Source organism: Ornithorhynchus anatinus, chromosome 4 (genome assembly GCF_004115215.2).
Source record: "Ornithorhynchus anatinus isolate Pmale09 chromosome 4, mOrnAna1.pri.v4, whole genome shotgun sequence".
Classification (NCBI taxonomy): domain Eukaryota; kingdom Metazoa; phylum Chordata; class Mammalia; order Monotremata; family Ornithorhynchidae; genus Ornithorhynchus; species Ornithorhynchus anatinus.
Window position 1 is genome coordinate 101,299,421 of NC_041731.1, and position 27,079 is coordinate 101,326,499.

The 27,079-nt window shown below is 43.4% G+C and overlaps 1 protein-coding gene across 1 annotated transcript in view; it reads right to left on the reverse strand.

Annotated features, from left to right (window-relative positions):
* Window positions 1–8,425: 8,425 nt before the first annotated feature.
* The window catches only part of LOC100080995 (calcium-activated chloride channel regulator 1-like), a 31,442-nt gene continuing 12,788 nt past the window's right edge, over window positions 8,426–27,079 (reverse strand). Inside the window, 9 exon segments of the mRNA XM_029063358.1 lie at window positions 8,426–8,943; window positions 12,069–12,310; window positions 14,406–14,576; window positions 15,799–16,069; window positions 16,939–17,166; window positions 18,475–18,581; window positions 19,540–19,717; window positions 21,843–22,067; window positions 23,215–23,442. Of these exon segments, the coding sequence (XP_028919191.1) occupies window positions 8,593–8,943; window positions 12,069–12,310; window positions 14,406–14,576; window positions 15,799–16,069; window positions 16,939–17,166; window positions 18,475–18,581; window positions 19,540–19,717; window positions 21,843–22,067; window positions 23,215–23,442 (2,001 nt within the window). The 3' untranslated portion in view covers window positions 8,426–8,592.

Sequence of the window (27,079 nt, forward strand, 5' to 3'; positions counted from 1 at the left end):
GTAAACTTGAGCTTCATATGGGATAGGGACTGGGTCCAATCTGATCAACTTGCATCTACCCCAGTGCTTAACACAGTGCTTGATACATAGTAAGTACTTTACAAACACATAATGATTAATAAATCCAAGCCATCCCACAAATATCTTGATGTGCTTTTGGCAGCACTTAATCATCTTTTATTTTGCTTATTAATCTCACAATCTTTATGTAACACCTGCTCAAAAAGAGCCAATCTTATTTGCAGCTCAGTAGGCTGGTCTGTCTACTACAGTTCCCTCCCAACATTTACTTGTCATGGTGCAATATCCCTCTAGACCATAAGCTCCCTATGGGCAGGGAATGCTTCTAACAACTCTGTTGTATTATACCCACTCTCCAGTAGCTAATTCAATGCTCTGTACACAGCAAGCACTCAAATACCATAGATTGATCTGATCAATCAATAACATCTGAGTGCTTACAGTGTGCATATCTCTGTAACAAACATTTGGAAAAGCATAATAGAATTAATAGAAATGAACCCTGCCAGCAAGTCTGGGGAGACAAGCTAAAATAAATTACAGAAAACTAGGAAAATAATCCAGGCAGTAAGTGAAGTGTAGACTGGAAAAGGGGGAGAATGGATGCAGTCATAACAAGATATGGCAAATCAGGACTGTCAACCTAGTGACAGTTTTGATGGAGAAGGGGCCTATTCTGGAAATACCATGGATGAAGAATCCACAGGAGTCAGCAATAGGCTGAATATGGGCGTTGAATAAGAGGGAGGAGTTTAAAATAATACCAAGGTTATGGACTGAGGGGTGAGGAGGATATTGGTGTTACCAACTGTGATGAGACAGTTTGGTGAAGAGGATTTGGGAGGGAAGATGAGTTCAGTTTTGCACATGTGCTTGTGGTGCTGGTGGGGAAATTCATGTAGTGTTGTCCTGGAGGCAAGAGGTGATGTGAGATTACCGAGAAAGAAGAAGTTGGGATTTGAGAATTTTATAGATATGGACATCTATAAATTTATTATGTACTTACCTATAAATTATATTAATGTCTGTCTCCCCCTCCAGACTGTAAACTCACCTTGGGCAGGGAATGCAGCTACCAACTGTTTCTGTACTTCTGTACTTTCCCAAGACCTTAGAATAGTGCTCTGCATACAGAAAATGCTCAAAAAATACCACTGATTATTGCCTTCCTCACCATTCCACTGCTCTCCAAATGGTCATGTCCCTGGAAGGGCCAAAGGTCTGGTTTCCTCATGTTAAGAGAAGCAGCTTGGCTCAGTGGAAAGAGCCTGGGCTTCAAAGTCAGAGGTCATGGGTTCAACTCCCAGCTCTGCCACTTGTCAGCTGTTGACTGTGGGCAAGTCATTTAACTTCTCTGTGCCTCAGTTACCTCATCTGTAAAATGGGGATTAGCTGTGAGCCTCATGTGGGACGACCTGATTACCCTGTATCTTCCCCAGCGCTTAGAACAGTGCTCTGCACATAATAAGCACTTAACAAATACCAATATTATTATTATTAACACAGTAGGTAAAAACTCTAGTAGAAAGAGTCTGGACCTGGGAGTCAGAGGACCAGGAAGTCTAACTCAGGGTCTGCCGCGTGTCTGCTGTGTGACCTTGCCCTTTTGCCAGCAGAATTCTGTGAAAGCATTCAGTTTGTGTGTTACTACTGAAGACCTTTGCATGCATATTCATTTTTTCAGTATATTACTTTGATTTCTTTTTTGCTCCTCTTCAGCAGTGTCTCTTCAAAGAGGATTACAGTCATCCTCTAGGGCAAAATCATATAATAACTTCAAAATGACTTCTTCTCAAGATATCTGACAATTACTCTCCCTGCCTTCAAAGCCTTACTGAAGGCACATCTTCTCCCAGAGTCCTTCCCCAACTAAACTCTCCTTTCCTTTTTTCCTACTCCCTCTGTGTCATCCTGTCTTGCTCCCTTTATTCATACCCCCTCCCAGCCCCATAGCACTTAAGTACATATTTGTAAGCAGCGTGGCTCAGTGGAAAGAGTCCGGGCTTGAGAGTCAGAGGTCATGGGTTCGATTCCCCGCTCTGCCACTTGTCAGCTGTGTGACTGTGGGCAAGTCACTTCACTTTGCTGTGCCTCAGTGACCTCATCTATAAAATAGGGATGAAGGCTCTGAGCCCCACGTGGGACAATCTGATCACCCTGTATCTCCCCCAGCACTTAGAACAGTGCTCTGCACATAGCAAGTGCTTAACAAATACCTACATTATTAATGTCTGTTTCATTATTAATGTCTGTTTCCCCCTCTAGACTATAAGCTCATTCTGAGGAGGAAATGTACTGGTTATTGTTGTACTTTCCCAAGCATGTAGCACAGTGCTCTCCCCATAATAAATACTCAGTAAACACTATTTACTGACTGCCTGACTTTTGATCGCTATCATATTCTTACACCAGTGTCTTGGTCCTTGTTGTATCTTCCAGGACTGCTACATAGCTCCTCTAGACTGTAAGCTTGTTATGGGCAGGAAATGTCTGCTAATTCTGCTGGATTGTACTCTCCCAAGCACTTAGTACAATGCTCTGCACATACCGTTGATTGATAGGAAGCGGGGAGTTCGTATCTACTACACCTGCTTTGTCTCTGAGGTGAAGGAGAATGGGTCTTGAATGGTATCCTGAACTCAGAGCTGACCAGCCAAACTATCTTGAAGTAATCTCCAGATCATGATGGAGACATGGAATGAACATGGGCCTGGGAGGCTGGAGACCCTGGTTCTTACTCCATTTCTGGCACTGGCCTGCAGTGTGACCTTTGGCAAGTCACTTAGCCTGTAAATCCCATTTTCCTAATCTGTAAAAGGGGATAAGACAACTGTTCTCCACCACCTCTTAAAATGGGATTCCCAGGTATGAAAGTAATTGGGTCTGGTCTAATTACCTTGTACTTACTCCAGCGTTTAGCTCAGTACTTTGACATATAAAGATTTTATGAATGCCAAAATCATCCTATAAACAGTAAAATTACTTGATGGGTGCCTGAATCCAGGGCAATTGATGGTTAAGTCTATATTTTTGAAAGGTTTAGACAGAAAAATGTTTTTTGCTGTTCTCTGCCTTTCTCTTGTATCTGACAGATGGCAACAATCATGTCCTTGTTTCCACACTGCAGTCTAAAACAACTTGACAGTTTCAGGGACACAATTTAATGATTTTCTTCAGTAAATATTATCTCCCCTAATAAGCAGCAAATGTTCTGAAGTTGTTCTATCTGTGAATGTGATTAATCAGAGTAAATTATTTGTTCAGTGTGCTTTCAAGTTACAGTTGAGATAAAAGGTTTAAACAAAGCTCTAGGTCCTGCATTAGCTTGGGTAATTTATCTTAATTATGTGGTAGGTTGTTCTTTTATGGGAAGGAAACTTCTTCATTCATTATCAACAAAGGGAAAAAATAGTCATGAGACAGATACCTATTTCCTGGACTTCACTGTTTAGAGATCAGACCCACAAGTACCCAAAGAGAGAGTTTTAAGTCAGCAGCATTAAAACGCTGAAATGATGACAGAGCAGTCTCTTCTGGTACTTTGGACTTGCTCCCTTTATTCACCACTTCCTCAGGCCCACAGCACTTAGGTACATATCTGTGATTTATGTTTTTACATTAATGTCTGTCTCCCAATCTGGATTGTAAACTCATTTTGGGCAGGGAATATGTATACCAATTCTGATGTTTTGTACTCTCCCAAGCACTGAGTACAGTGCTCTGTATGTGCTCAAAAAATGACTGATTTGATTGCTAAATTGCTCCCCTCCTTAACTGTCCCCTCCTAAACTCCTTTGATTCTATGACCTCCAGGGTCCTCCCTTCTGTGCTCTCTCTAACCCCTCTCCTCTCTGGTTTCCCACAATCCCTTCAATCCATGGCTGCTTTCTCCTATTTTGCTTTCTTCTCTCGATGTGTCTGAAGCCAGCGAATTGACGCAGAGGTAGAATTCAGGGGCCGGGGGGAAGAAGGGGAGCGGGCAGGTGGATAGAAGTCCGAGCAGGTAGCCTCTGAAGTGTGGAGGCTAGGGTAGATGGCGTGCAACAAGGATTGTCAAGAGGTAGAAGTCAGCCTAGGCAAAAGGCAAGCAGGATTTAACCAGAGGACTAGACTGATGTGAAATCCTTAACCACCTGGTTCCAAGAGCAGGAATTGCACTCGTGAAAGGCTGCCTGCCAGAGCCGGTTCTCCACTCTGAACAACAGGCCCCTTTCCCTGATGATCCCTTCTTCTCAGTGCCCATGACTGTGTGTGTGCATGTGTGCACATGCCAACTCACCCACACAGAAAAAGGCCTTCCCCACACAGAGAAGGCCTAGTGAAAAGAGCACAGGTCTGGGACTCAGAGGAAGTAGGTTCTGAAACTGGCTCTGCCATTTGTCAGTGTGACCTTGGGCAAGTCACTTATCTTCTCTGTGCCTCAGTTACCTCACCTATAAAATGGAGACTAAGACTATGAGCCTCATGTGGGATATGGACTATGTCCAACCTGATTACCTTGTGTCTACCCCAGTGCTTTGGTACAGTGCACTCAAGTACTTTAAAAAAAAAAAACCCATGTGAAACATGTTCTTCTTGGGGATGGTTAGTGCTAGATCTTTATTCAAACCATGAAAAAGTGCCTTTTAGCCCCTTCCAAGTAGAATAGAGTAAGGCAGGGGACAACAAAGGGTATGACGTCCGCTGGAACAATTCTAGTGTTTCGCAAACCTACCACTTAAGACGCAACCTTAACTCCGTGCCTATATTTTGGAAGCCCCTTGCACAAGCAATTAAGTACTATGAATTAACAATCATAGTTATGAGTTAATGCTGACTCCAGAAAAGGTGCCATTACAATTTAGTAAAATGAGACATAAACACGGGCTACATCTGATATCATTTACTGTTTTGTCCCTCTTAGTCAGGACTTAAGAAGAGAAAAATCCCACAAGAGATGTTGGGATCAAGGAAGAATGAGTAACTGTTTTTATTTTATTTTTTAAATGGTGATTGAGCTACAATCTACCCTTTCCTCTCCATCCAAACTGCTACCATATTAATCCAAGCTCTTATCCTACCCTGCCTTGGTTACTGTATCAGCCTCCTTGCTGACCTCCCTGCCTCCTGTCTCTCCCCCATCCAGTCCATACTTCACTCCCCTGCCCAGATCATTTTTCTACAGAAATGTCCAGGACACATTTTCCTCACTCCTCAGTAACCTCCAGTGATTGTCCATCCACCTCTGCATCAAAAAGAAACTCCTCACCATTGACTTTAAAGCACTCAATCACCTTGCCCCCTCCTACCTAACCATCACTACTCTCCAACTACAACCCAGCTCTCACACTTCGCTCCTCCAATGCTAATCTTCTCACTATATCTGTTTGTCTATCTCACCACTTTTCTCTCACCCACATACTGCCTCTGGCCTAAAACATCCTCCCTCCCACCTTCTTCAAAGCCTTATTGAAGGCTCATCTCCAAGAGGCCTTCCCTGACTACCTTTCCTTTTCTACATCTTTCTTCTACATCACCTGGATTTGCTCCCTTAGTTCATCCCCAGCCCCACAGCACTATGTACATCTCTAACTTGGTTTCTTCATATTACTGTCTGTCTCCCCCTCTAGAGTGTAAGTTTGTTGTGGACAGGAAATGGGTCTGTTATATTGTACTCTTCCAAGTGCTTAGTACAGTGCTCTGCACACAGTAAGCACTCAATAAATACAACTGACTGAGAGCTTACTGTGTTTCAAGCACTGTAGTAAGATCTGCAATAGACCCAAACTATGGGACACTATTGGGTTGGACACAGACCATGAACCACATGGGGCTCACAGTCTTAATCCCCATTTTGCCGATGAGGTCACTGAGGCATAGAGAAGTGAAGCGACTTGCCCAAAGTCACAGAGAGGGGTGGCAGAGCGGGGATTAGAACCCAGGTCCGTCTGACTCCCAGCCCTGTGCTCTATCCACTAGGCCATTTTGCTTCTCATCTGTTCCACGATATCCTGGGGCAGGGTGGCCGAATACCATCTGCAGTCCAGATCTGCTCGGCTGGTGAATTTATTACAGCTGATGGGATGGATTGATTGGCAAATGCTGTTGAGTCTGTGACGTTAGCTCCTATTGCTCACCAAAGTTTATTTCAGGTACAGAAAATTACCCGCCGATTGCTGCTCATCATGGGCAGGGAATGTGTCTGTTTATTATTATATTGTACTCTCCCAAACTCTCAGTACAGCACTTTGCACATAGCAAGCACTTAATAAATACAATTGACTGACTGCTCTTGGGGTTGCCAACTGCCTCTGAGATGGGCTGTGGGCCAGGCAGCCATTCCAAGAGCTGAAATGGCAACCCTTTAGCCGCTTAACTCTTTCTCCCCAACAGCACTTAAGGTACAGATCTATATATTGTATATTATAAATGACCTAGTCATATTAAGGTCAGTCTCCCTCTTTAGAAATGTAAACTTGTGGTGGGCAGGGAACGTGTCTGCTAATTCTGTTGTCTTGTGCTCTTTCAAACACTTAGTATAGTGCTCCTCATATAGGAAGCACTCAATAAATACCACTGATTGATCGATTGCCCTCACCGTGATGGCCAAGAGGCTTTTCTGATCGTGTTCCAGCCTGGCCTGTTTGTGGTTGCTTTCTTCTGGCTGACAACTGCTTAGGCCACAGGAGATGTTTTTCTTTGATATGGAGGTTGATAGGCAATCACTGGAGATTATTGAGGAGGGGAGGTGACATCCCCTCAACGTTTCTGTAGAAAGATAATCAGGCCAGCGGAGTGAAGTATGGACTGAAGTGGGGAGAGGCAGGAGGTTGGGAGGTCAAAAAGGAGGCTGATGCAGTCATCTAGGCAGGATAGGATGAGTGACTGTACTAATGTGGTAGCGGTTTGGATGGAGACGGAAGGGCGGATCTTGGCGATGTGAAGGTGAGACCGGCAAGATTTGGTAACGGATTGGATATGTGAGATGAATGAGAGAGCGGAGTCAAGGATGACATCAAAGTTGAGGGCTTGTAAGACGGGAAGGATGATTGTGCCTTCTACAGAGAAAGCTTGGGAGAGGATAGAGTTTGGGCAGGAAGACAAGGAGCTCTGTCTTAGACACGTTGAGTTTAAGGGGGCGGGAGGACATCCAAGTAGAGAAGGTAGGAGGAGATGCGAGCCTGGAGGGAGGGAGGGAACAGGGGAGGAGATGTAGATTTGGGTGTCATCTGCATAGAGATGAGAGTTGAAGCCGTGGGAGCGAATGAGTTCTCCAAGGGAGTAAGTGTAGATGGAGAACAAAAGGGGATCAAAAACTGACTCTTGAGGCACCCCTACAGTTAGGGGTTGGGAGGGGAAGGAGGAGCCCGTGAAGGAGACCGAGAATGAACGGCTAGCGAGATAGGAGAACGAGGAGAGGACGGAGTCAGAGAAGCCAAGGTTGGATAACATACTGAGGAGAAGAGGATGGTCCACAGTGCCAAAGGTAGCTGAGAAGGATTAGGATGGAGTAGGAGCCTTTGGATTTGGCAAGAAGGAGGTCATTGGTGACCTTTGAGAGGGCAGTTTCAGTGGATTGAAGGGGGCAGAAGCCAGATGGAGGGTGTCCAGGAGAGAGTTGGAGAGGAATTCGAGGCAGCAAGTGTAGACAACTCCAGGAATTAGGAGAGGAAGGGTAGGAGGGAGATGGGGCGATAACAGGAGGGGGCTGTGGGGTCAAGGGAAGGTTTTTTAAGATGAGGGAGAGGTGGGCACGTGTGAAGGCAGTGGGGAAGAAGCCATTGGAGAGTGAGCAGTTGAAGATGGTAGTTAAGGAGGGAAGGGGCAAGAGTTTTTATAAGGTGGGAGGGAATGGGGTCTGATGTGCATGTGGAGGGGGTGGCAGTGAGAAGAGGCAGGCGATCTCCTCTGAAGATATTGCTGGAAAGGATGGGGAAGTTGAAAAGGAGGCCAAGAGGAGGGAGATAGAGGAGAGGGAGGGGTGATTTTGTAGAGGGGATGACTCTTATGTACCTTCCTAAGTGCTTTGCACACAGTAAATACTTAATAAATACCATTCATTAAAGAAATTTATTTGACTGAGCTTTCATTTGGAGGTTAAGAATTTATTAACAGGTGGAAATAATGCCCAAGGAAGATGTCAAATTTTGTTCAAGCAACTTACATCATTGAGGCATTCAATTCACTTCTATGTCATTTGTTAAAACATTTTTGAACGGATATGTATATTCCTTTTTAACTTAAGGAAAGATTAGAACATATGGAATTCTCAAGCTAAGATACAGTTTTGACTTACATTCATTTATTTATATTTATTAATATGAACATATTTGTATTAATGCCTGTCTCCCCTATAGACTGTAAACTCATTGTGGGCAGGGAATGTATCCATTTATTGTTATATTGTACTTTCCCAAGCGCTGAATACAATGCTCTGCACACCGTAAGGACTCAAATACAAATGAATATTTAGAAAATAAACAAGTCATATTAACTTTGCAGAGCTTTATCATCTAAAAAATGGAGAAAACTAGGTTAGGTTCAAATTAATTTTCAAATGAAAATGAAAACTTATCTCTTTATCTTCTCCATCTAAAATATGCCAGCAACCAATCCAACTGCTACCCAAATTATAGTTGAAATGCTGATGATAGGATTGTACCTAAAATTAGGATTAGGAGCATTAGAACAGGGTCTCTCTGGAGGGATGAACTTTGTTAAATGTACTATGTTAGAAACATCAGACTTGTGATTTGCTTCATCAGTGGCCCAGATTGCAACGTAGATTTTGGTGCCATTTTCTATTTTGAAAGTTTCCAGTTTAAATGTGAATGTTTCCTTGATGTTGGCATCCTTAGGAATCAGACCTGAAGTGTTCACTAAAGTAGCGTGATCAAACTTGTCTCGGAGATCCAGAAGATTTTTGCTTATTCTTTTATATAGCTGGTAGCTGGAAAACGATAGCTTTATTAATCTTGCACAGTGAGTAACTTCAACATTTCCATTTGTTCGTGGGTGTTGAGGATAATCAAATCTCTTGCTTCAGAACCCCTTGCTTCTCTCCACCCACACACAACCAGAATTAGTCTACCATTCTAGAGGCTTTCCCCTCTCTCAGCTGAGGAATTTGCTGGTTGGAATTTTAATCAGACGTCGTAAGTGGTTTGCTTAATTCCTGGCTAGAACGATTTACCGTTGAGCAATATGGGATCATTTCTCAAGTGGAGTGTACGTGCACCACACTCAGCCCACTTTTTCCCCTTTCCCATAAATATGATGAGCCCAGAACAGGAATCTAAATATGTTTCAAATTAATCGGAATATCCACTGGGGGAATCCAGCCAGGAGACTTCTGCCAATTCCCCTGGCTTCTATAAGATTCCCTTTTTAGAGTGATGCAATAATGGAAATAAAAATACAAATGTGTCTCTCTACTAAATAATAAATGGGAAATCGGGAAGCCTTCTGAGAACATTTTCCTTCTTCTTCTCTTTTTGTTCTTTGTGGGTGTGGAAAATGCAGGGGGGTAGAGGGGAGGGCCTGAAACCCAAGGGAAAGGGAAGCCATGAGGCCCCTCCCTCTTCATATCCAACAATCACTCTCTCCACTTTCAAAGCTGTATTGAAGGCACATCTCCTCCAAGAGACCTTTCCCGCCTAAGCCCTCATTTCCTTTTCTCCCACTCCCTTCTGTGTCACCCTGATTTGCTCCCTTTATTCACCCCCACCCCCTTCCAACCTCATGGCACTTATGTACATATCTGTAACATTTATATTAATGTCTGTCTCCCCCTTATTATGGGCAGGGAACATTTCTACCAACTCTATTATTTTGTACTCTCCCAAGTGCTTAGCGATAATTATAACTGTGGCATTTGTTAAACGCTTACTATGTGCCAGGCACTGTTCTAAGCACTGGGGTAGGTAAAAGCAAATCGGGTTACACATAGCCCTGACCCATATGGGTCTTACAGTCTTACTCCCCCTTCATACAGGTGAGGTACCTGAGTCACAGAAAAGAAAAGTGACTTCTCCAAGGTCACAAAACAGATAAGTGGCTGAGTGGGGATTAGAACCCAGGTCCTTCTGACTCTCAGGCCCCTGTTATATCCCCTAGACCATGCTGCTTCTTGCTATTTAGCACAGTGCTCTGCATACAATAAGTGCTTAATAAATACAATTGGTTGATTGAAAGTGTTTGGAGTCCTCACCCCATCACTGCCCACCTCTGTCATCCTGTACAAGTCGATTAAAATCTTCTTGCTTCCATTTTTACATTTGTGAAATGGGGATAGTAAAACCTGCTTGGGCTGATTTGGACACTTGCTTTGTTGTAACTACACGTCAGCTAAGCTCTCAGCCTTTTTTGGTATGTGTGTGATGTTAAGCAGTTACTGTGTCACTCTAAATGCTGGTGTAGATTCAAGTCAATCAGATGGAACACAGTCCCTGTCCCACATGGGCTCACATTCCAAGTTAGAGGGAGAAGAGATATTGAATCCCAATTTTGCAGATGAAGCAACAGAGGCACTGGGAAGTTAAATGACTTGCCCAGTGTCACATAGGCAAAAAAAAAAAATTGGCAGAGCCAGAATTAGAACCCAGGTGGTCTGATACTTAGGCCCGGTGGCTTGCAGAGGTGAACATCCCAGCTACACTTTCCACACCACCCCAGCCCCAAACAGCTGATGGGGGTCAAAAATGCTCCTGACTGGCCTCAGAACTTGTGGTGCAGATAAATCAGTCAAGGGTATTTGCTGAGCATTTACTAAGCACTTGGGAGTATACAATACAGCAGAATTAGCAGTCGCCTTCCCTGCCCATAACAAGGTTACAGTCTACAGGTGGAGACAGACATTATTATGAATAAATAAGTAATTTACAATATATACTCTATAATTTAAACATATGTACATAAGTGCTGTGGGGTAGCTGGTGGGGCAAATATTAAATGTTTAAAAAGCCCCAGACCCAGCCCTGGAATCCTGTGTGTGGGTTAAAAGGCTCCTGAATGGTGAAGCTGCTATCTTGACTCCTTGGAGAGTAAGAGGCAAAGTATGGTTCCCCAGATTTCCTAGAAACTCAAGTTGATAGCCCAACTTGCCCCTTTGGAGCTAGTGCTTTCAATAACAATTATGCTCCTTTTTGCTGTAATACAGAAATGTCTAGTAAAGTGTTTAAAGGAATCAAAAAAGGGCATTACTTTATTTTGAAGAGTCATAGGGAAGCAGTGTAGCCTAGTAGAAAGATCCTGGGCCTGAGTTCTCATAGTGGCTCTGCCACTTGTTTGTTTTGTGACCTGGGGTAAGTCACTTAACTTACCTGGGCTTCAGTTTCCTTATCTGCAAAATAGGGATTCATCATCACAGGTATTCATTGACTGTTTAGTATGTACAGAGCACTGTACTAAGCCTTGAGAAACAGTGTGGCCTATTGGAAAGAGCATGGGCCTGGGTGTCAGAGGACTTGGGTTCCAATCTTGGCTCTGCCACTTGTTTGCTGTGTGACCTTGGGCAAGTCAGTTACCTTCTCTGTGCTTGTTTCCTCAAGTGTAAAATGAAGATAAAATCCTACTCTCTCCTACTTATACTGTCAGCCCCAAAAGGGACAAGGACTATGCCCAGCCTATCTGAAACCTACCCCGGGGCTTAGAACAAAGCTTGGTATTTAGTGAGCACTTAAAAATCCATAATTGGGAGAGTACAATAAAATACCTGTTCTCCCTCCTACTTAGACTGTGAGCTCCACTTTGGACCTGATTATCTTGTATCTGCCCCAGTGCTTAGTATAGTGATTGGCACCTAGTAAGTGCTTAAGAAAAACCACAATTAATATAATCAGCCTCACTGACATGGAACCAAGAGATCATTTCATTCAATTGTATTTACTGAGCGCTTACTGTGTGCAGAGCACTGTACTAAGAGCTTGGAAAGTACAATTCGGCAACAGATAGAGACGATCCCTCCCCAACAGCGGGCTCACAGTCTAGAAGGGGGAGGCAGACAACAAACCAAAACAAGTAGACAGGCCATAGATCATTTGTGGTAAAGGTCTAAGTATCATTTCCACCTTACCTCGTCCTGTGTCATAATCATCGCCAGGAGCTGTCCATGAGAGGAGAACGTGATCGTCTTCAAACTTTCCTTCCAGATCAATGATTTTGGAGGGGGGGAACACATCCGGAAAGGGTGAAGCAGGAACTCCCCAGGCGACAAATGAACCTCCTGAAGTGGTTCTGCCAAAATCTTCTGCCTTTACTTCAACAGAATCATCTTTCACTTCAGGTCTCGGTGGGTTCATCACAGTTTTGCCTAGCCAAAAGAATTACGCTATTTGAACAGTGCAGTGAGAAGAATCTTTTTCCTTCAATGACTCTTAGGGATTTTCTTTGGCCCACAAACACATAAACAGAATCAGTTTCACCTTTTGAACGTGTGATGGTGTTCAGCAACAGGGAAAACAAAATAGGAGACTGGTAGCTTTCAGGACTCTATACTGTAAACTCCTTGTGGGCAGGGAATGTACCTCCCAACTCTGTTAGACTGTATTCTCCCAAGGGCTTAGTACAATGTTCTGCACACAGTAAGCACTCAATGAATACAGTTGATTGATTAATGGTAGCATTTAGTGAGTGTCCATTTAATGCCATGTTGGAATAGGATTTGTGGTCACAGCAGTGTGGCCTAGTAGCAGGAACACGGGCCCAAAAGTCAGAGAACCTGGATCATAATCCTGGCTCTGCTACGTGTCTGCTGTGTGACCTTGGGCAAGTCAGTTCCCTTCTCTGTGCCTCACTTCCCTCATCTGTAAAATGGGGATTAAATTCTACTGCCTCCTATTTAAACTGTAAACTTCACGTGGGACAGGTGTGTCCAACCTAATAATAGTATAATACTTAGGGTACTTGTTAAGCACTTACTATGTGACCAGAATTGTTCTAAGTGCTGGGGCAGATATGAGTTTATCAGGTTAGACACAGTTCCTATCCCACAAGGAGTTTACACTCATCTCTGTTTACAGATGAAATAACTGAAGCACAGAGAAGTGAAGTGACTTGTACAAGTTCACACAGACATGTGGTGGAGCTGGGATTTGGCCCGTGCTCTAACACAGTGCTTAGAGCAGTATTTGGTAAATAAGTGCTCAACTAGTACCATAATCATAATAGTAATAGTAGAACTGGGCCGTTGCAGGTCCCGACCCAAAATTGATGGCCACCCCGGTGACTCCATGACCACCTAGGAGGAGAGGATGGGGTGAACCCAGTGGGAGTATGGCTTCTTCTCAGGAGGCTTTGGGGTGGGGACTCTAGTACCTGATGAGAGTAGAGGGGCAGCAGTGGTGAGGGAAGGAGTGATATTTATTCAATTGTATTTGAGCGCTTACTGTGTACAGAGCACTGTACTTGTTACCTTCCTCCATTCCCCCCTCCTCCATCCCTCTTTCCACCCGCACCTCCTCTCCACCTCAACTCGCCATTTCAAAGCTCCATCTTCAAGTTCCCACAAGTTAATAATGCAAAGTTGGTGCCCTTATAGTAGTACTAATAATATTCATTAAGGACTTACTGTGGACAAAGACTGTACTAAATACCTTGAGCCCCACAGCACTTATGTACATACCCTTGATATTAATATCCTTCTTCCCCTCTAGTCTGTAAGCACTTTTTATAAAAAATGGCATTTAAGTGCTTACTACGTGCCAGGCACTGTACTAAATGCTAGGGTAGATAGAAGCTACACAGGTTGGACATAGTCCCTTACCCACATGGGGCTCACAGTATTAATCCCTATTTTATGGATGAGGTAACTGAGACACAGAGAAGTGAAGTGACTTCCCCAAGGTCACCTAGCAGACAAGTGGCAGAGCCAGGATTAAAACCCAGGTCCTTCTATTCCCAGGCCCGTGCTTATCCACTAACCCATGCTGCTTCTCCTTGTGGGCAGGAAATGTCAACCAACTCCACTGTACTGTCCCAAGTGCTTAGTACAGTGCTCTATACACAGTAAACACTCAAAACCATTGATTGATTAGGGAATACACAGATGGGAATTAGACACAGTCTCTTTCCCTTGAGAGGTAATGTTGTATTCTGCACGTTGGTGACTTTCAAATACTTTAACATCAGAAAACTTATACCTGTACAGAAAGCACTTTTGGGTATACTTATCTTGTGATTTCTCTCAGTTCTGATTTATAATCGGTCTCACAAGTAAGGGCTAAATACAATTAATTGCCATTGTTGCCTAAACTCATCAATATGCTAGTCATTTAACAATATGTAGATGATCTAAAAGCAATAGAGTCAAGATCTGGAGAGCAAGTAATTTTCATTCTCATAGCTGCCTTTTACATATACCTAACCCAAACAAATAATGGATTTGCATCGTTAAAAGCATTACTTACCGTTTTCTATATAACCTGGTATGTACAGAGCTTGGCTGTGGTGGTGTCTTAAGCCTAGCCTGGCAGTGTTTTTTTTGGCTTGAGCCCTCACTTTGAGGCTATATCTACCATTTCCTTGGCTAATCGTAAAATATCTTGAATAGATACCGTCATTCTTGATCACATCGGCTCCTTAAAATGGAAATGTGACAATTTATCATCCAAGTAAAGAAAAAAATACATCTCAGTTGGGAGCAGTGCTAATAGCCTATTTTATCTAAAAAAAACCCAAAAAACCCAACAAAAACCAACCAGAATGATAGAAAAGAATAAAGGGAAATTATGTGCTGAAGATTACTGGAAAATAATTAAATCACTCATCAGGTTTAAATGCTTTTGTCTCCATGAGCAAAATAAGTATGGATGACAGTAAAAATTGAAAGCTAATGGAAACCAAGGTCTGTTTTCAGGCTAAACATGTCATTGAATTCCTTGAACTTCTTAGAGGATATTTATACCAGGCATTGTGATCATGTGGAATAGTGAGTAATAACTTAGTATTAGTGGATAAACACTTACTACAGTGCTCTGCACACAGTAAATGTCAAACACCTTTGAATGATAATAGTCATCTATTGGGAACAAGGGACTATTCCCATTCGTTCAATTGTATTTATTGAGCACTTAGGGTGTGCAAAGCACTGTACTAAGCACTTGGAAAGTACAATTCAGCAATAAAGAAAGACAATCCCTGACCACTCTGGGCTTACAGTCTAGAAAGGGGGAGACAGACATCAAAAAAGTCAACAGGCATCAATATAGATAAATAGACTTGTAGATATATACGCATCAAAACAAGTAAAGAGGCAGTAATAGAATTAGAGATATGTACATATATACACAAATGCTGTGAGGTGGGTAGAGCAAAGGGAGTGAGTCAGGGAGTGGTGGGGAGGGAGCTGAGGAAAAGAGGGCTTAGTCTGGGAAGGCCTCTTGGAGGAGGTGAGCTTTCAGTAGGGCTTTGAAGGGGGGAAGTGTGATTCTTTGGAGGATTTGAGGAGGGAGGGCGTTCCAAGTCAGAGGTAGGACGTGGGCCAGGGATCGACGGCAGGACAGGCGAGAACGAGGCACAGTGAGAAGGTTAGCACCGGAGGAGCGGAGTGTGAGGGCTAGGATGGGGAAGGAGAGAAGGGAGGTGAGGTAAGAGGGGACAAAGGGATGGAGAGCTTTGAAGTCAATAGTGAGGAGTTCTTGCTTGATACGGAGGTTGGTAGGCAACCACTTCGCAGTCCTGAGACTCAGGACCATGAGTCTGCCTGAAAAAGCTGATGATCATTCAGTGGTTTGCAGTGGTATAACAGTGTGGTAGTACTTTTTGATTAAAACGTTGAAGCTAATGCCAAAATACTGTTACCTGCACCATTGTCCCAAAGAGCCATGGTAGTTACATGTCCATCCCCAGCTTCTATGATGGCGGTCACATTGGCTCCAAGGACTGGCAAAAACCCTTGATGAACTTGACAATAAATGATCATTGGACTAGGGAACTGGGCAGAAGTTTGACTCAGGTGGGTGGTCGTAATAATTGGAGGTATTTGGGGATCATGGGCCCGAGAAGTTACTGTCATTGTTAGGACCTGGGGACTTGGACTTGTGTTCTGAAGGTGGTACATCCACGTTCCTGTCTGAAAATCAAAGTTAAATATTTCACACACTGATTAATAATAATGGTGGTATTTAAGTGCTTACTATGTGCACAGCAGTGTTCTAAGTACTGGGGGGATATAAGGTGATCAGGTTGTCCCACATGGGGCTCACAGTTTTAATCCCCATGTTACAGATGAGGTAACTGAGGCACAGAGAAGTTAAATGACTTGCCCAAAGTCACACAGCTGGCAAGCGGCTGAGCTGGGATTAGAACCCATAACCTCTGACTCCCAAGCCTGGGCTCTTTCCACTGAGACATGCTGCTTCTCTTAAATCCATTGATTCAGTGGTTCAGTGGTTGTCATTTTTGGAACTCTAGTTCCCTACATTCTTCAGGAAAAACCACTTCCAATTTCAGTAAAGACTGATTCCCTTTACAATGTAAACTCCTCGTGGGTAGAGAACTTGTTTATAATTCTACTATACTTTCCCAAGTGCTTAGTACAGTGATCTGCACACATTGAGCACTCAAATACAGTTGATGGATAATTATTTTGGGACAGTGCCTATTTTTACATCCCACTTCAAAATGTCAACTCATAATTGTAGTCTTAAGCATCCTTGCTCTTGTTCTTTAATCCAAATTCCCCTTACTCCCCAAGTCACTCCTGATGACAAACTAGGGTCCCAGGAAGGTATATAAACTTTCAGCAAACTAGGATAACAACACACCACAGCGTTGTGCTGAATGGCACTAGTGTTCCACGTTTTCTTGAATGCCTAACTTATAAATAGGGAGAAACTTGGACATGGTGAAAAAGAGTTGAGTAAATCAGTAACTGTAATATGAAGTCCATTTTTCATCCTAGGGAAAATGCAAAAATGAAAGAAAAGATGGAATTCTTACCTCTGCCCTGCCTGGTATTTGGAGACGGGCAGTACGGATAGCGAGATCATCACCGATTTTGAACTGTGACTTTTGGTATATCTTTCCTTTGGGATCCCGGAGAAAGATTTCCGGAGTCTGTGTGGTCCAAGTAACGACAAAGAAAGTGTCGTTTCCAATTGCGCTATCGATAATCACTGTGCCATTCAACCACTGTCTCCCTCGAAGACTTAAACCTGTACTTTCAACCTGTTGGCAGAGAAGGAAACAAAATCTGGTTACAGTAAATGATGAACTCCAAATTCAATTTCAAGATGAAATGTAATCCTCAAGAAATCAATTCAGAGTATTTATGGAGGGCCTACACTATGCAAGGGGGTGTGTTGAGGGTTTGAGAGAATATAATGGAGTCAGTAATAATAATGATGGCATTTGTTAAGCGCTTACTATGTGCCAAGCACTGTTCTAAACGCTGGGGTAGATACAAGGTAATCAGGTTGTCCCATGTGGGGTTTATAGCCTTAATCCCCATTTTACAGATGAAGGAACTGAGGCATAGAGAAGTGAAGTGACTTCCCAAGGTCACACAGCAGACAAGTGATGGAGCTGGGATTAGAACCCAGGACCTCTGACTCCTAAACCAGTGCTCTTACCACTAAGCCACACTGCTCCCTCCCAGACTGAGAAGTAGCTTGCCCCTTTCTTCCCCAAGACATAACGAGTCACATTAGGAGATTCAGAGTGGTAGCAAGGCCTAGGAGAAAAAACATGGGACTGGGTGTCAGGAGATTTGGATTTTAGGCCTGACTCTGCCACTTGCCTGCTTTGTGACCTCTGGCAAGTCACTTAACTTTTCTGTGCTTCCATTTCCTTACCCACATAATAGGGATGAAATACTTGTTCTCCTTAAACTCTGAATCTTGTGAAGGTCAGGGACTTGGTCACACCCTATTATCTTGAATTTCTACCAGTGCTTGGCACAGAGTAGGCATTTAAAAAATGCTTTCATTATTAGGATATTGGAGGAAGTTGATAGTTTACATTTCAGCTTTTAATGGTGCTGAAGATAACTTTGTTTTTTAAAAAAGGTCATGTTCCACATTATAAAGTTCCTTGAAATCATGGATTATTTCTACTAACCCTACTGTACTTTCCCAAGTTTGATGTGACATTGAAGCTGAATTTACATAAAACAGGAAATAAACTAGTCCTTACAGTTATGGACTTCTAGCTTTTGACCCACTTTACTTCCTCCTAGGTTTGAAATAATTTGTTCTTGTGATTTGAGGTGTTTTCCTGGCAAAAAAAAAAACCTACTGAAGGGAATAGATTGCAAAAAGGTTCAGACTGTTAAAAAAAAAAAAAAATCTTGTAGTGGCCCAGAACAAGTCAATAAATCATAAAAAAAAAATTGAGCATTGCCTCTCCTACCTTAAAATATGACCTGACATTGGTTATTTTGTCAATTTGAAGAAGCTATTTTAATTTTACTTACAAATTATTGCAAGACATAATTAAACATATGATAAAGCAAAGGATTATCTTTGAAACACACACCTGGATGGCCCTTTGAGAGCTATTTCCACTTCTTGATGGAAGTCCACTGAAAGCATCTATCAGGCCATTCTGATCCACTTCATCAGTAGCAGAAAATCTCAATCCTCCTGAAATAGAATTATTCAAATTGAACATTTAGTGGATACAAATGAAAACACATGTTTCTATCTCTAGGGATATTTTTACAGTACTCCAGAGGTACTTTTCGTTTGTCTTCTGCAGATGCCATCTCCACACAGATTTTTCTCTAGAAAAAATTTTTCAAGGTAGATTTGTCCAGAATAACTCCAATTTTGTTTTATCTTGGAAAACACAAGAGGCCAAATTAGCTTTTTGACCTGACCTCAGCCCCATTTCCAAAATTCCTGAATCAGAGGACATTCCTTTTTTAAGAAAAATACCATTTTTAAGATCTCTCTATGAGCACCAATAGTTCACATTCTTGTCCTGTCTTATGCTGTCAAGTCATTTCCGTCCCATAGTGACACCGTGGTCACATCTCTCCCAGAACGCCCCACTCTCCATCTGCAATCGTCTGGTAGTGGATCCATACAGTTTTCGTGATAAAAATACGGAAGTGGTTTACCATTGCCGCCTACTGAGCAGTAAACTCGAGTCTCCAACCTCTACTCTCTCCCATGCCGCTGCTGCCCAGCTGGGTGAGTTTTGAACTGTGGCAAATCACCTTCCACTTGCTAGCCACTGATCAAGCTAGGAATGGAATGGGTAGGTCTCTGCTTGACTCTTCTTCCCGTAGCTGAGGCCAGTAGAGTACAGGAAACTCTCCAGGTGCCACCCTGAGCGGAGAGGTCACATTACTTGGAAAGAATTATATCTGGCTTAGCATTCTGCCAAGTTTATTTTGATTTCCAGTTGACCCTCTAGGCTGTAAGCTCATTATGGGCAGGAAATGTGTCCACTAATTAGGTTGTTTTGTTTTTTCCCAAGAGCTTAGTACAGTGCTTTCCACATAGTAAGTGCTCAATAAATACCATTGGTTGAGTGTGCATGCAAACTGCTTGTTGATTTCCTGTTAAAAATGAATTTTAAGATCAGCATGTTTACCTGTCATGTTTGCCAGTTCCTCTAATTCCTTTGCAGCACTTTTCCCTAGAGCAATTGTGTGAATAATGGCTCCACTTTGTTTCACTTCTTGAAAACATGAGCTCATAGTGGAGTCTTCTCCATCGGTCAATAATATGATTTCTGAACCTTCTGTAGTTTGCAAATGTTGGGTAATTACCTGAAAATTGAAGAACAGAATGTTAACTAGTGAGGTTCAAGGGCTGTCAGTCATCCCTGATGAAAATTGGAGCACCCGAAAGATCCTTGATTATGATTTTTTTTAATTATTAGGGTATTAAGAGCTTACTATGTGTCAAGCACTGTTCTAAGCTCTGGGATAGATGCAAGTTAATCAGGTTGGACACAGTCCCGCTTCCAGATGGGGCTCACAGTCAAGTGGGTATTGAACCCTCATTTTACAGTGGAGAAAATTGAGGCGCAGAGAAGTCAACAGTTAAAGGATGGGATGGGGAGGAGGCGGGGGGAGGAGGCGCCTGCGAAGGAGACCGAGAATGACCGGCCAGGGAGATAAGAGGAGAACCAGGAGAGGACGGAGTCCGTGAAGCCAAGGTGAGATAAGGTGTGGAGGAGGAGGGGATGGTCGACAGTGTCAAAGGCAGCTGAGAGGTCAAGGAGGATTAGAATGGAGTAGGAGCCATTGGATTTGGCAAGAAGGAGGTCATTGGGTGACCTTAGAGAGAGCAGTCTCGGTAGAGTGGAGGGGACGGAAGCCAGATCGGAGGGGGTCCAGGAGAGAATGGGAGTTAAGGAATTCTAAGCAGCGAGTGTAGACGACTCATTCTAGGATTTTGGAAAGGAAGGGTAGTAGGGAGATAGGGCGGTAACTGGAAGGGGAAGTGGGGTCGAGAGCGGGTTTTTTTAGGATGGGGGAGACGTGGGCATGTTTGAAGGCCTAGGGGAAGGAGCCATTGGAGATTGAGTGGTTAAAAATAGAAGTTAAGGACTTTATAAGCTGACTTTTTCCTAGTTTCAGGGCAAGACCATCCCACTGTCTCTTCTTAACTTCCTGTATTTTAGCATATAATTCAGTGGGACCTGTAGCTTTGGGAGTAAGTGGGTGGGCTTGTATGATGACAGACTAGTAATATCCAAGCTCTTAGTACATAGTATTAAGTACTAGTCCTGATGACTCTGTATCTACCCCAGCACTTAGAACAGTGCTCTGCACATAGTAAGTGCTTAACAAATACCAACATTAGTATTATTAGTAAGTGCTCAATAAATACAAATGAATAAATACCCACTCCACTATCCCAAACAGTAAAGTGGAGAAGAGAGGCCAAGATTTGAAATAGCATGGACAGTTGGGAGTGAAGTTAAAAGTCCCCAAATTAATTATAGCACTTAAGTGCTTACCTTGTACCAAGCACTGTTCCAAGTACTAAGGTAGATATAAATTAATCAGGTTGGACACAGTCCCTGTCTCCCATGGGGCTCATACTCTTAATCCCCATTTTACAGATGAGGTAACTGAGGCTCAGAGAAGTGAGGTGACTTGCCTAAGGTCATACAGCAGATTCAAGGCAGAACTGCAATTAGAATCCAGGTCCTTCTGACTCCTAGGTCAGCACTCTATCCACTATGTCATGTTGCTTCTCCATTTAACTAGATGTTCACTGAGGCTTGATGGCAGTTTAATAATAATAATAATAATGTTGGTATTTGTTAAGCGCTTACTATGTGCCGAGCACTGTTCTAAGCGCTGGGGTAGACATAGGGGAATCAGGTTGTCCCACGTGGGGCTCACAGTCTTAATCCCCATTTTACAGATGAGGGAACTGAGGCACAGAGAAGTTAAGTGACTTGCCCACAGTCACACAGCCGACAAGTGGCAGAGTTTACATTGCTGTGGTAATTATTTCCCTCTCTGGGATGTGGAAATGTTAGCAGCCAGTCATCAGTGAAACTTAGAAGCAGCATTTCCTATGAGAGAGTGCACGGACCTGGCCATCTGAGTACCTGTGTTCTAATCCCAGCTCTATCACTAGTCTGCAGTGTGACCTTGGGCCAGTCACTTCACTTCTCTGGGCCTCCATTTCCTCATCTTTTAAATGGGGATTTGCATACCTATCCCCCTAGACTTCCAGCCCCAAGTGGGACAGGAACTGGGTTCAGCTCGATTATCTACCCCAGTGCTTAGTACAATGCTTGGTGTGCAGTTTTCCAACTCTATTGCATTGTGCTCTCCCAAATGTTTAATACAGTGCTCTCTATATGATACCTGCTCAATAAATATCACCGAGTTGATTAATAAATGACATTATTATTATTATTGCTTTTACCTGGAAACCCAGTTGGAGTCCACTGCAGATGGATGTTCCTCCATCAGCTACTTTAGGCAGCTTCGAGCTGAGCTCATCACGTACATCATCCTGGACTATTTGACTCAGGTTATTTTGGACCTGGGCAACACTGTCAAATGTGACCATCCCAACCCAAGATCCCACTTCAACAATCTGCAATAGGAACACCTGTGCTGCCTGATTCATCCGATTGAGGCGATCCTCCTGCATGGAAGAAGAGGTATAGTTAAAAACTACTACAGCTAGGAAATTCTTGGCTTTTTAGAAAAGTAAAGAGGTTTCTGCTTTTTTTTCTTTTTTTTTTGGGGGGGGCAAGATAGTCTGGATTTCTGAAGTACTTGAATATAAATGACTTTTTAAAGTCTTTACGGAATGGGATTTCCTGTTATTTCCTTTTCTCAAAGATACTGTACTTGGCTGACAGGTGCTTGATGAAAGTGGATTGAAATATGTGGAATACAGTTATCGAGAACATCAAATATATCAGAAAGACTGACCTACATTTGAACATCAACCACAGGACTCCCACAATTAACATGATAAAGACGCAGAGGACTGGTCTATTTTTTTGACAGAGGTTCATAATTCCATACTGTCATTTTCACCAGCCTATAATACTGGAATAGAATGTGTTATCTAGCTGAGTACAACTGAAATATTTTTGGTGACAATATAGTAATTAAGAGCATCCTCTCCTGTTGGGTTTTTTTTTTCCACAATTTCCTGCTCTACTCATATTGTCCTTACTGTCAAAGATAGTCTGATCTACTGGAAAGACTAATAAAGAAAGAGCCAAGTTCCATTTTGGCTCTGTACATAAGCTATTTTGATTTAACCTTTGAGTCTTTATCCTTGCAGGGAATGGGAACATTAAATCTTGGCATCACCTACAGAGATTAGGGAAAGGGGAAATTTTTTGCCATGATTACCTTAATGAGAAAAGCTAATTGCATTAGTATATGGTTATAAAAAATAAGCCCCCTTGCCACCTAAGGTTCTAAGGGAGCAGCATGACTGGGGAGAAAGACCATGGTTCTGTACCATGGGTCTATACCACTTCCCTGCTATATGACCTTGAGCAAGTCACTTAACTTTTATATGGCTCAGTTTCCTCATCTGTAAAATGGGGATTTGGAACCCATTCTCTCTCCTACTTGGACCGTGAGCCCCAGGTGGGACAAGGATTGGATCTAATCTTATTATCTTGTATCTATCTCAGTGTTTAGTACAGTGTTTGGCACACATCAAGAGCCTAACAAATGTTGTTATTGTTACTTAATCATTTATTTAAAGAGTTTCATTTATTGAAAATCATTTTTCTCTGAAAATGTTTAGGAAAAAACAGCCTTACCTGACTCATGCTTCCAGACTTATCCAGAACTAAGCAGGCCACTCGGTCTTTAGTTTGCAGCAGAGAGAATACGGTTGGAAGCGGTCTATCCATTTTTGCCATTGGAGATAAGTTATTGAAGTCACTGGAGTTCATGATTACATCCCAAGTACTTCTGTGGTTGCACATTTTGTTTTGGAGATTAGGAGCTTCTGTGTTATGGGTTTCTGCATTACAGAATTCAACCACCTAAACGTATATTAAATAAGAAGAAAATATCATTGACCCCAAACAGGCAGCTTTCAATTGTTAGATCACTTGCTCATACAAAAGGTATATTTTATTTTCTGGACAACTGACCCTGCATTATTTCATAAGATGTTTAGTCACCATCCTTCATGCCCCCTAGGATTGGGAAGTAATAGGTGACCCCAGAGCTGATTTCTAGAGGATAAGTGGTTGTAACAATGAGAAGTAATGTGGCTTAGTGAAGAGAGCACTGGCCTGGGAGTCAGAAGGACCTGGGTTCTAATCCTAAATCTTCTGCTTGTCTGCTGTGTTACCTTGGGCAAGTTGCTTCACTTCTCTGTACCTGTTACTTCATCTGTAAAATGGGGGTTAAGACTGTGGCACAGGGACTGTCCTTCCCCTTCTGGGTGCTCTAGGTGCCCAAGCAACTACGCCAACCTCAATCCCTCTTCTCTGGAGCCAATGAGCAAGTAGATCAGTACAGGGAGCAGATTTTACCCTTCTAATGATAATTATGGTATTTAAGTGATTTCTTTATGCCAGGTACTGTACTAAGCTCTCGGGTGACTGCAGGCTAATTGGGTTGGACAAGGTACCTGTCCCACTTGAGGCTCACAGTCTCGATCCCCATTTTACAGATGAGGTAACAGGCCCAGTGAAGTGACTCGTCCAAGATCACACAGCAGACAGGTAGCAAAGTAGGGATTAGAACCCAGGACCCTCTGGCTCCCAGCCCCATGTTCTATGAACTTTGCCAAGTTGGGCAGGGAAACAGTTGTCTCATACAGCTCCAGGAGGCTACAGTACACAGAGCCTCAAACTAGGCATCTGGGGGAGACTGCTGTCGCCGGCCCCCAGAACTGCTCCGGCCCAGATTTGGAATCTGTTCGGGAAGCGGAACTGCCCCGAGGCAGAAGGAGGCCCCACATTGCCCACGTTGGCTTCGGGGTGGTCAGCTCGGAGTGGGATTTGTGCCCCAGCTGCCTGACTCCCTCAGAGAACCCTAATCTCAACCGGAGCATTTGGCAGTGGTGATGGTGTGGTGGTGGAGACCAGAATCTCCTCCTTCCTGAGCCCACGGGACATCCTGAGGCTGTGACATTGTCTTTCTGGCCATCATCCCAAGCCCCAGTCAGGTCTGCTGACAGAGAGGATGATGGGGTGGCTGGGGCAGGCTTGGCAAACCAAACGCTTGACAAATATTTAAATACAAAAAGGGGGGCAACCATTGAAGCTTGAAGGATGCTTGAGGGCTGTGACTTCAAAGTTAACCAAAGGAAGTGGCAACCCTGTTCATGGGCGGGAATAATAAAATAATCATAATAATAGTGATATTTGTAAAGGGCTTACTAAGTGCCAGGCACTGTATTAAGCCCTGGGGTTTCAAGCAAATCAGATTGGGCACAGTCCTTGTCCCACACAGGGCTCATGATCTAAATCTCCATTTTACAGTGGCGGGAACTGAGGCACAGAGAAGTGAAGTGACTTACCCAAGGTGACACAGCACACAAGTGGCAAAGCTGGGACGAGAACCCAGGTCTTTCTGACTCCCAGGCCCGGACTCTATCCACTAGACCATGCTGCTTCTCAAGTGTTATCACAGGAAGAAAAGCAGGGTCCGGAGGGGTTTTTGTAAGTTCAGAAATCAGTAGAAGCAGTGTGGCTCAGTGGAAAGAGCACGGGCTTGGGAATCAGAGGTCATGAGCTCGAATCCCAGCTCTGCCACTTGTCAGCTGTGTGACTGTGGGCAAGTCACTTCACCTCTCTGTGCCTCAGTTACCTCATCTGTCAAATGGGGATTAACTGTGAGCCTCATGTGGGACCACCTGATTACCCTGTATCTACCCCAGCGCTTAGAACAGTGCTCTGCACATAGTAAGCGCTTAACAAATACCAACAATAATTAGAACATAATGGGGCTTATGAGGGACAAGATAATGATGTTCAATGCTCCATCCTTAGATATTAGAATGAGTGGGAAGGAGGACATCACATCATTTGTCCAGACCCTCTGTTGCGATGGTCAAAGACAGAATACTGGGCTGGGTAGGCCATTGGACTGAATCAGTAATGGCCTTTCTGTGTTGACCTCATAACCATCGCATTATGCAGCATGACACAGTGGATAGAGCACGGGCCCAGGAGTCGGAAGGTCATGGATTCTAATCCCAGCTCCACCACCGTCATATATGCGACCTTGGGCAAGTGACTTCACTCCTCCGTGCCTCCGTTACCTCATCTGTAAAATGAGGATTAAGACAGTGAGCCCCATTTGGGATAGGGACTGTGTCCAACCTGATTTGCTTGTATCCATTCCACTGTTTAATAATAATAATAATAATGATAATAGTATTTAAGTGCTTATGTTCCAGGCACTGTACTAAGCGCTGAGGTAGATACAAGGGTAGAGCCAGGACTAGAACCCATGACGTCCTGACTCCGAGGCATGTGCTTTAACCACTACGCCATGCTACTTCTTTGTGCTTAGCACGTAGTGCTTAACAAATACCACAAACATACAAATAGAATACAAACATACAAATAGAATACAAACATACAAATACCATACAAACATACAAATACCATAACAAATATTGTGGAGATAATTTGAAACTTCACAATTATTTTGCTCAGAATTACACAAAAGAGAACCCTGGCATCAGGCTTCTTCTAGTCCTGGCTCCGCCACTTGCCCGTTGTGTAAACTCAGGTAAATCACATCTTCTCTGTGCCTCGGTTTCCTCAACTGTAAATTGGGGATAAAGTCCCTGTTCTCTCTCCCTCTTAGACTGTGAGTTCTATGTGGGACAGGGGCTGTGTCAAATCTGGCTATCTTGTAACTACCTCAGCGCTTAGTGTAGTGCTTGGCCCAAAGTAAGCACTTCAGAAGTACTGGGGGAAAAGAAAAGGAGAGTTGAGTTGGAGAGACTGAAATCAGAGGACTAAATACACAAATCAGAATAATAGTTGCATATTTTTTAATCTGTATGTGTGTCAAGCTCTTTATTAAGTGCAGGGGGAGATACAAGATCAAATGTTAAGGCACCTAATAATAGTATTAATACTATGCCTGGTACATAGTAAGCACTTAACTTACCTCTGAGGTGGATACAAGCAAATCCAGTTGCACACAGTCTCTGTCCCGTGTGGGGCTCACAGTCTTAGTTCCCATTTTACAGATGAGGTAACTGAGACCCAGAGAATAATAATGTTGGTATTTGTTAAGCGCTTACTATGCGCAGAGCACTGTTCTAAGCGCTGGGGTAGACACAGGGGAATCAGGTTGTCCCACGTGGGGCTCACGGTCTTAATCTCCATTTTGCAGATGAGGTAACTGAGGCCCAGAGAAGTGAAGTGACTTGCCCACAGTCACCCAGCTGACAAGTGGCAGAGCCGGGATTCGAACTCATGCCCTCTGACTCCAAAGCCCGTGCTCTTTCCACTGAGCCACGGACTTGCCCCAGGTCACACAGCAGACAAGTGGAGGAGCCGGGATCAGAACTCATGACCTTCTGACTACTAGGCCACTACTCCATGCTGAGTACTGCATCAGCAATTTTGTCAATTTGAACCGGGACCATCCAAAGTTGTGCTTTTAGACGGTGGCAGGAGTGGCCATGGAGATGGGCACTGCAGG